This window comes from Notechis scutatus, chromosome 2 (genome assembly GCF_049901735.1).
Source record: "Notechis scutatus isolate UNSWTSFEM ecotype Mainland chromosome 2, rNotScu1.2, whole genome shotgun sequence".
Lineage (NCBI taxonomy): Eukaryota > Metazoa > Chordata > Lepidosauria > Squamata > Elapidae > Notechis > Notechis scutatus.
In genome coordinates, this window is record NC_142010.1 from 131,589,820 (window position 1) to 131,600,849 (window position 11,030).

Consider the following 11,030-nt stretch of genomic DNA (forward strand, 5'->3'; position numbering starts at 1 on the left):
GACAGACATGGGGATGGGCACACACAGAGTTGTGCGCACTCATGGGGCAGTAAAGGAAGGACACAAGTGCACAGGTAAAGGAAGAGGTAGGAAGGAATGAGGTGGGCCAGATGTTAGTGTGAGGATGGAGTAGATGTTAGGCAGCTCGGATGAGTGGGAGGGGCGGAGCTAGGATATTTCTGGCTATTTTTTTCTAGCTACCATTTGCATTTTTGCTTCTGCATTTTTGTGGGTATTCTGTGGTCGGGCCTGGAAGGGTTGCTTGGGGGATCCTGGGGCTGGGGGGGAAGTTGAATGAGAGTATGTTGGTTCCTTTCCCCCAGGTGAGAGCTGGTGGGGAGGAGTGGCTCCCTACTTGGTGGGTGAGAGCAATTGGGCAGGGTCTGTTTATGCATCAAGTGGACATATTCTGTTTATGTTGGGAGATAAGGGGAGCTGGATGTGACCCCTCTGCAGCAATAAGGTGTGGTATGAGTTTGGGGGCGCTGAGAGAAAATGATATAGTGCCTGTAAAGCTCATCTTGCTCCCAACAATCTGTCAGTGGAAATAGATTTTCCCCCTTTTTAAAGAAGAGTGTTGGGGATGGGAGATGGAATGGTTCTCAGGGAAGGCAGAGGAGGGCGTCCTATTTCAATGGTGTCGAGTAACAGAAGATATGGGAGACAAGGGAGAGGGCAGACATGGGGAATGTGACCTCAGTGTTTAGTACCAATCTCGTGTTCTGCCCCATTGCACTCACCTCATTTTCCTGGTCAGAAGATCTGTGGTAGCCCTGGTCTTAGACTGCTGCTTTTAAATGTGAGATCAGCTTGCAATAAGGCTAGCCTTGTTGCTGATTTGATCCTTGAAGAGAAGGCTGGTCTGACTTGTATAACTGAGACCTGGCTAAGCCCAGAGGGAGGTGTTCCTTTTGTAGAAATGTGCCCAGTGGGTTATCGAGCATTGCACCAGTCAAGATCTCAGGGCCAGGGAGGAGGTGTGGCTGTTGTTATCAGAGAATCTCTAGTAGCCTCCAGAGGCACTATTCAGCAAGTCCCCGGCTGTGAGACCCTTTTTCTTAGATTGGGCTCAAGGAATCAGGTGGGATTGCTGCTGCTATACCAGCCTCCCTGCTGCGTGGCAGCTTCCCTACCTGGGCTCCTGGACCTCGCCGCAGGGCTGGCGGTGGAATTCCCCAGGCTTATAGGTCTGGGGGATTTCAACCTGCCTTCTCTGGGGTCGGGGTCGGAGGTAGCCCGAGATTTTATAGAAACCATAACTTCCATGGGCCTGTCCCAGATTATCCAGAGCCCGACTAGTAATAGTGGTCACACTCCCGATTTGGTGTTCTTGTCAGAGCAGTGTCTATGTAACCTAGAATTGGTAGATTTGTCCTTGGTCCCTTTGTCATGGTCAGATCACCGTCTGGTGGCAATGAGTTTCTCAAAAGCTGCATCCCCCCACCCACAGGGAGGCAGGACCTGTTAGATTGGTCTGTCCCCATCGACTAATGGACCCAGATGGATTCCAGAAGGAGCTGGGGGTTATAACTGCAGATCTATTATGCAGTCCAGTTGAGCTCTTAGTCACGTTTGGAATAGGAAGATGACTGAGGCTCTGAAGAGGATTGCACCCTTGCGACCTCTCTTCACCCATAGACTTCTCTGTGCCCCATGGTATACAGAGGAACTGAGAGGAATAAAACACGTGAGGAGACATCTAGAGTGCCGCTGGTGGAACATAGGAGATGAACTTGATTGAACACAAGTTCAAGGCCTACCTTGTGACGATTTGTGAGATGAAGTGTAAATATTTCTCCACACTAATTGCGTCTGCAGATAATCGCAACCCTCTTTAAGGTGAGCTATCTCCTCCTAGGCAAGGAGGAGATTGAGGTCCACCTGAAGGGGCGTGCTCAGGAATTTGAAGATTTTCTGGAAGACAAAATCTCTCAACTTCATTCCCAGTTAGATGCCGGCGTGGTTGCTGATTTGGTGGAAGCTCCTGAGGCAGGTTTTTGCCCTGTTATCTGGGAATGTTTTGACCCTGATACTCCTGAGGAAGTGGACAGGATCCTAGGGAGTATGCGCACGAGCACCTGTATTTTAGACCTGTGTCCCTCCTGGCTTGTGAAAGCTTCCCAGGAGGTGACAGGCAGGTGGATTCTGGTGGTGATTAATGCTTCTCTACAGGAAGGGACAGTGCCCCAGCACATTAAGGAGACTGTGATCTGCCCTTTTCTTAAGAAGCCATCGCTGGACTTCACCTGGTTGGATAATTTCCGACCTGTCTCCAATTTTCCCTTTTTGGGGAAGGTTGTTGAGAAGGTGGTCGTGCAGCAGCCCCAGAGGTTTCTGGATGAAATGGATTATCTTGACCCCTACCAGTCAGGATTCAGGCCTGGATTTGGGACAGCATTGGTCACACTTTTGGATGATCTCTGGTGGGAGCGGGATGGGGTAGTGCATCCATCCTTTCTCTACTTGACTTCTTGGCAGCTTTTGATACCATCAACCATGGTATTCTCCTGGAGCAGCTTCAGGGGATGGGAGTGGGAGGCCTTGTGCTGTCTTGGTTCACTTCCTTCCTCTGCAGCCGCTCTCAGTCAGTGTTGATAGGAGAGGAAAGATCCAACCTCGCCCACTGCTTTATGGGATTGTGCAGGGCTCAGTACTCTGTCCGCTCCAATTCAACATTTATATGAAGCCACTGGGTGAGATCATCCATCACCATGGACTGAGGTATCACCAATATGCTGATGATACTCAGCTGTATGTTTTGTCCCATGGTGAGTTAAGTGTTGTTGTGTCCTCCCTCTCACAATGCCTGGGGTTGTTAGGGGCTGGATGAGGAGCAATGGGTTGAAACTAAACCCTTGCAAGACTGAATGGCTTTGGGTTTGGGGTTTGTTGGTTCAGGGAGAATTGCCACCTTTAGTCTTGGATGGGGTGGGACTACCCCAAACAGATCCTGTGCATAATCTAGGGTTTTTCTTGGACTCATGACTCCTGTTCGAAGAGCAGATGGTGGTTGTGGCCAGGAGGGCCTTTGCGCAACTGCAGGTTGTGCACCAGTTACACCCTTTCCTGGATCAGTGGTCCCTACTCACAGTCACTGATGCCCTGGTCACTTCCCGTCTTAATTATTGCAATGCACTCTACACGGGGCTGCCATTGAAGAGCATCCGAAAGCTCCAGTTGGTGCAAAATGCAGTGGCCCACATGGTTTAATGCAGACCCTGGTGTGCACATGTGTCACCTCTCCTGCAGGAGCTGCATTGATTGCCGATTTGCTTCTGGGTGCGATTCAAGGTGCTGATTATCACCTTTAAAGCCCTTCATGGCTTGGGTCCAGGTTATCTAGGGAAACATCTCTTGTCAATCACATCCACCCGACCCATTAGAGCGAGGAGGCAGGGAATGTTGCAGATCCCACCCCTGAGGGAGATAAACCTGGTGGGACCCAGAAGAAGGGCCTTCTCTGTGGTGGCCCCATCTCTCTGGAACATCATTCCCCCAGAGATTAGATTGGCCCCCTCACTAATACTCTTCCGAAAGGCACTGAAGACCTGGTTTTGCCAGAAGGCCTGGGGAATCCAGAAAGGGATGGAGCTAGTGTGATCTGCTGTCATCGGGGAGGGGCTGGGAGTTGATTTTTGATGTTTTGTTTTGTTTTTTTGTTTTCCCAAATTTTGTTCTATTGTACTTTACTAATTTATTTAATTCTTTTTATTAGTTTTTATTATTTTTATTTTATTTTTTTGTTTTAAATATGGTTTTACATTGTGTAAAGCCACCTCGAGTCGCCATTGGCAAATAGGCAGCAATATAAATTAAATTAAATTAAATTAAATTAAATTAAATTAAATTAAATTAAATAATTAAATTAAATTAAATTAAATTAAATTAAATTAAATTAAATTAAATTAAATTAAATTAAATTAAATTAAATAATTAAATTAATTAAATTAAATTAAATTAAATTAAATAAATATTTTAAGCACTGAGAGGCAGTGGCTCTCAGCGCTGGCTTTACTTGGAATTATCCATACTCGCTGTTGCATGTATCTTGGTTACTGGAATAAAGTGAAGATTACTCCAAACCATGAGTCTTGGCTGCTTTTTCCAGCCAGGCAACCAAGACACTAGAGGCAGCTGAGAATTGCATGACATATGATACACAGTACGTTTCCTCATTTATGATACATACATAAGGCATCCTCCTGGATGCTCTTTTAATGCGGCAATGTATGTTTTTCTGTTCTGATTACTATTTTGTTTCTTAGATAGGCCTAGCATGCTCAGAAAGAAAGATGCGACTTGAACTCAGAAAAAAATATCTCTAGGCTTGGCAAATGTACAGCCCAATAAATGGGAAAAGAAATCAATTACCCAAAAAGTCTAAACAAAACCCCAACCCACAGTAACAGGAATAATGAAAGTGCTTAGTCCTCAATTTATGAAAGCAATAAATATAGCTCAGACCTGAGGATATCGTAAAACGGGAGGGTCAACATCTCGGGGAAAGTGAATAATTTCTTGCAGCCGCCCAGGTAGTCTTGTCAAAAATAATCTTGATGTCTAAAGGACGAGTCTAATTTAGCAGCAAAATTTGAAAGTGCCAGAGCTATTTGCAGAAGCTATCCAGCTCTCTGCAGACAAGATTACAGGTTTCAGCATTTACCCATATTTAGAAATCTCTTGGTCTATTGCACCCAAAGATTTTATGCTTATTGTGAGATTAGACTCTGGAGAAATTGTCAAGCAAGACTGTTGTTCCACAGCCGCTTCCTCTCACCCTTGACATGAATTCCCATGCAGGAATCAGGCAAGTGGGACCACAAGAGATCACCCTCTTCCCTGTCGCAATAGGGGCTTCATAAAAATGAAACGTTTGAGATACATTGAGGAATGAAAAGCCTCAACAGTTAGCTGTCATAGCTGACATAGTCTTTGTCAACATACATAGTTATCACAAATAAGATGCAAGGAAATAAGGGTTATTAGCACACTGGGATATTAGCACATCAACAAAAATTAATAGGGTTGTCTACAGTCTAAGCTTGCCACATTTGGCAACTGTGTTGCTCTCTTAAATGTCATAAAATACCTCAATATAAGGTTCTTTAGGGCCATGGTGGACTCTGGATTTAACCATGGTGCAACTACAGCTAAATCCATCTTATTCTAGATGCTTGGGATATAATATCAGAGAACATTGGCCCTGGAACCCAAGCCAGCTAGATGCAGCTGAAGTTGCCAAGTTGTAGCCCTTCGGAATTCTGCTATCTGCAGAAACAAGTTCTTCCTAATGTTGAAAGACTCACTGAAGTAGAGTTGAATGTAATAATGAATTTTGAAAAGGATTGGTGGGGTTGGTTTCTGATTGATCAACTAAACCAATACAGGCTACAGAGTGAAGATAATATGCATTTAAAAATACTTCAATGAACAAGACGAAAAAGATCCATATCTATTTTTCAAGACTTGATGAGAGTTTGGTGCTGCCTACATACATTTTACAGGTGATTTTTTTTTTTAAAGCAGACTCTTATTGAATGGCATTGTCCACCCTGGGGTTTTACACTGTGAAATACTAGTAATAGTAGCTAGTGGCAAATTAAGGTTCACTGATGCCCTAAGCACTGACAAATCTTGGTGCCCCCATCCTTTGTACGTACTGTACAAACAAAGCCATATTCTCAACGCTGTGGTGCCCCTTTTGGGCCTGATGCCCTAAGCATGTGCTTAGTCTGCTTAATGGTTAATACACCACTGATAGTAGCATATAGCTTACTTTAAGAAGAACGACTTTAGGGCATCTAAATACCTGGGTATTATAAGTCAATCTTGACAGACTGTTTGAAATTCTGGTCATCTGTTTACTTGGTTGATTTAACAGAAGCTATAGGTGATGAATAGTTAACAGATGAGTTGGAAGGGACCTTGTAGATCATCTAATCCAACCCCCACCCAAGCGGGAGAACCTACACCATTTCTGACAGACGGCAGTTCAGCCTCTTCTTGAAAGCCTTCAGTGATGGAGCTCCCAGAACATCCGAAGGCAAGACTGTTCCAGTGGTTGATTGTTCTCACAGTCAGAAACTTTCTCCTGATTTCTAGGTTGAACCTCTCCTTGATCAGCTTCCATCCATTATTCTTTGTCTGGCCTTCAGGTGCTTTGGAAAATAGCTTGACTCCTTCCTCTCTGTGGCAGCCCCTCAAATATTGGAACACTGCTATCACAATGGCTTGAGTCCAAAGTTATATTCTAGTTGTGGGGACCCTTCTGTTCAAAGCAAGGATGGTGCCAGTTTAACTAAAGTCTGAGCAGCTTTTCACAAATTAATTCAAAAATTAATTCACACCACCAGAAATAAGGCAAATGAAAACATTCCCAATCCTACTGAAAGCCTACATTACACCCCAGAAATACTCCTACAAACCTTTCTTGTCTCAAAATGCCTCATTCACTGCCACAGAACACTCTTTCCTCCTTCAAATGCTAAACTTTGAAGCAGCCAGCGCAGCAAGATGAACAGGAGGACTGTGGCCACACCCCATCCCTAACCTGTAGTTTGTGATATGCTTCTGTCCCAAACTTCAGGATGATAGACTTTAGGGCATCTAAATACCTAGGTATTATAAGTCAATCTTGACAGACTGTTTGATCTGCAAGATCATCTGCAAGATCTTGCCGTTTCCATCAGAAGGATGAAAGTGACACTGGCATTGCTCCACAGGCATCAGACCTTTGGTATCTGCATGCAGCGCAGGTACACAAGGATCAAGGCTGTTGTCAGTCTGACAACAATCCCCTGTGTAGAAACTGCGGGCCACAGTCTAGAAAGACTAGAAAGAGAATTGTTCCCCAGCTCCTCCTCTTCCTGCAGGTCTTTGGCGCTCTTCTCAAGCATAGCTTGAAAGCAGCCAAGGTTGTTCCTGGGGATGACAGACCCAGCATGGAATTCTTGAGGATATTCAAGAGAAAAATTGTAATTCTTCCCCAGTCTGGGTTTTAAGTTAAGCTGAAGAAAACTCTGAAGCAGAAGTGGAGACGATGGGTCTTTTATGACTTGTGGACTTCAAGTCCCAGAGTTCCTGCTAGCTCAGGAATTCTGGGACTTGAAGTGTACACGTCATAAAAGGGGCCATCATCCCCCACTTCTGCTTGAGACTTGCTTCTTTGGGGCTGTTCTTAGCAGCTACTTGAAGTAATTTGCTAGTCCAAGCCCAGAAGATTCGCCAACATCTCAATTGTTGACAGGATTGGACCTGCTTAGAATTTGGATGGGAGGCAATCGGGAATCTCAAAGCCACTTGGTAATCTGGATGGGTCCAGGAGCTGAATTTGCCTTTAGGGAGACAATCTTGACCTAGAACTGGTAGAAGATCTTGGCTTGGAGAAATGTTATCTCACATTTAGCTACATCTTTCCATTTTTGCAAGCTCTATGCAAGACTTTGCCAAAAGGATTTTGGCTTCTTTTTTCTTTTTAATGGCTAATTAGTGTCAGATTTCTCTAGGTTGACATCCTTCAGGTGTGCCAGATCACAGCATGTGATTTGGAGTATGTTAAGAAGGAGAAGATAGGTTTTCAAAATGATAGTCTACACCTTTCTGATTTATTTCATTTCTACAGTGAAGTTCTTTCTTTAAAAAACTTGGACAAGTAATTTTCAATTTATGATCACAACTAGGACTGGAACATCTGTCATTAAACAAGATAGTCATTAAGTGAGTTGTGTCCAGTTTTTGCTGCAATCGTTAAGTAAATTACATTCATTAAATGAATAGCACAATTGTTAAGGGAATCCAGCTTGCTGATTTTGCTTGTTGAAAGCCATCTGGGACGTCCCAAATGGCAATCAGGTGACTTGGGATGCTGCAACCATCATAAATGCATGCTTGTTGCCAAGTGACTGAATTTTGATCATGTGACCTGTACGGCTGCTGCAACTGTCGTAATTCTAAGGCAGGGGTCTTCAAGCTTGACAGCTTTAAAACTTGTGGACTTCAACTCCCAGAATTCCTCCTCCTGTCATGTTAGCTCAGGAATTCTGGGAGTTGAAGTCCACAAGTCTTCAAACTTGCCAAGTTTGAAGACCCTTGCTCCAAGGACTGCTTGTAAGTCACTTTTTCAATGCCATCATAACTTTGAATGGTCACTAAACAAGTGGTCATAAATCAAGGATTACCTGTAATGCATCCGTTGGTGACAGAGCCAGTGATAAATAGCTAGCAGAACCCAGCTCTCTTTCCTGGCTCAAACTGACCTTTTATGCAATACCAGATATTTGGCAGTCGAAAAAGTCAAAATGGCAGGCATGGTTGGGTGCCCCATATTTTCCACATAGGTCAAAATGGTCAAATGCTATGATTGTGTGTCTCATACTCACTGTTTTGATATTATCACCTGTATGGGGTGCTTTTGACAAGACTGCTGGTCTCAGGAAGATATTTATTTATCATTTAGCATATGGCATATCATATGTGGGCTAGCAATATAAACTAACATTTAACTAGGTTAGTAGAATCCAATAAAATATAAATGTTAACAAGGTCTATGTTCAATTATCAATGTCCAGGCCATCTAACCATTGAAGTGCAGCATTGTTTATCAGATACTGGACCGATATATGCCCTCAGCTTACAGTCAGTCACAATGTGACCTACAGTTTGATGTGGTCACATTGCAGAAAGGATACTATATGCTCCATTTATTCAGAGAGTTCCAGTTGATGCCATATGAGATGCGAATCCTATTCAGGATTGTCCATTGCTGACGTGGTATTTGAAAGCCTGGCACCTTTTTTTGTGGGCCCATTTATATGATGTGGGGGTCCTTTAATTTGTATTTCCTATATTTATATAGGAAGGCATTTCTTCTGCATTATAAACACAGATCTGGAGCACTTTTAGAAATGCATTAAATCTATGTTCAAGAGCCCTGGTGGTGCAGTGGTTAGAATGCAGTTTTGTAGGCTAAACCTACCGATTGCCAGCAGTTCGATCCTGACCAGCTCAAGGTTGACTCAGCCTTCCATCCTTCCGAGGTCGGTAAAATGAGGACCCAGATTGTATGCTGGCTCTGTAAACTGCTTACAGAGGGCTATGAAGTCTTATTTACGGGACTGGAGGGTAAAACATATAATGAATGCTTGCTGGAATTGGGTATGTCTAGTTTGATAAAAAAAAAAGGACTACAGGTGACATGATAGCAATATTCCAGTATATGAGGGGCTGCCACAAAGAAGAGGGAGTCAAGCTATTCTCCAAAGCACCCGAGGACAGGACAAGAAGCAATGAGTGGAAACTAATCAAGGAGAGAAGCAACTTAGAACTAAGGAGAAATTTCCTGACAGTTAAAATAATTAATCAGTGGAACAACTTGCCTCCAGAAGTTGTGAATGCTCCAACACTGGAAGTTTTTAAGAAGATTGGAGAACCATTTGTCTGAAATGGTATAGGATTTCCTGCCTAAGTGGGGGTTGGACTAGAAGACCTCCAAGATCTCTTCCAACTCTGTTATTCTATTCTATTCTTATTGCTATTTCTATGTTCAAAATAAGGCTAGACCAGAGGTGGTATTCAGCAGGTTCTGACCAGTTCTAGAGAACCGGTAGTGGAAATTTTGAGTAGTTCAGAGAACTGGCAAATACCATTTTTGACTGGTAGTAAAAAAAATTGAATCCCACCACTGGGCTAGACTAATGCTTTTCCATCTTCATGCCATGGTTACAGGGTAAGAATAAACTCAAACACAATTTCTCCTACCATTTGTAATTTTTTGGATTCAAAATTCTGCTATAAGAATTCAGTCCCCGCAGTTATTTTTCCCCCCCAGAAAGACCCAGAGGAAAATACAAAAGAAAATCTTTGTCCTGTCATCACTTTAAAATACCTCTCCAGTTTTGTATTGCATTCTTATATTCCTACTAACTACTTCATTAAATTCTGCATAAACTCCACTTAGCTGAGTAATTGAAACAGCAAGTCAGATTCCTCTTGCTCTCTTTTTAAACAAAGGTAGAAAATCAAAATTAGCCATTTTAAAAATTAATTTTAAAAGGAAGCCTTAATCTGTCTTGCGATGGCAACAATTTTATTCCCATTCCATCTAATGGCTATGTTCACATTTCACTTATTAAAATTAATCTACTTCAATTATATTAAAATCAGCAGAACTGTGCTCGGCTATATTGATAGATAATAGCAATAAAGAGTAAGAAAGATTTCAAAGCACCAGAACTGCTGGAAATAGCAACAACATTGCAGTAATTGCTTGCTCCTAAAGAAGAAAAACAAAGATAGCCAAACTTCACCGCAGTACTGGAAGGCAAAAGCATTTATAATAAGGTGATCCTGTAGGTATAAACCCTCCAGGGAAGCAGCACTGACCCTATATCTCAAAATGTGCTTTTAAATATATAAAGAAATAACAAATAATCCACAGTAGTGTAGGAAAGTGGGGCATAAACAAACAAACAAATCAGCAAATAAATTAGAGAAGCTGAATGTCCCACTTAAATGAAAGCTGCATTAAAAAAAAAAAAAAAAGTCACTCATTGGTTATCTAACTTAACCCCCAACCCCACTTGAGTTGACCTCTTCCTGAAGATGTGAGAAGAGAAATCACGTAAGGGGAGTCCTCGTCTTACAACAGTTCTAAACAACTGTTCAGAGTTACAAACGGCACTGAAAAAAGTGACTTACGACCCTTTCTAACACAACTGTTGCAGCATCCCCATGGTCACATGATCAAAATTTGGGCACTTGGCAACTGGTTCATATTTATGACGGTTGCAGTGTCCTGGGATCATGTGGTCACCTCTTGCAACCTTCTGACAAGCCAGATGGGGAAGCCAGATTCCCTTAACAACCTGCAGTGATTCACTTAACAACTGTGGCAAGAAAGGTCATAAAATGTGGATAAGATTCACTTAAACAAACACCTCACTTAGCAACAGAAATGCCGGGCTCATTGTGATCATAAGTCGAGGACTACCTGTATTTCCTCTAACCTACTTTTTCAGAAATGCCAATGGGGC

General features: G+C 42.8%; 1 protein-coding gene across 1 annotated transcript; it reads left to right on the top strand.

Annotated features, from left to right (window-relative positions):
* The first annotated feature begins 302 nt into the window (after window positions 1-302).
* LOC148132246 (uncharacterized) lies at window positions 303-1,741 on the top strand. Its single transcript, XM_087954193.1, is given in 4 exon segments — window positions 303-323; window positions 758-1,432; window positions 1,434-1,566; window positions 1,569-1,741. Coding segments are annotated over 4 exon segments (1,002 nt in total).
* The last annotated feature ends 9,289 nt before the right edge of the window (window positions 1,742-11,030 follow it).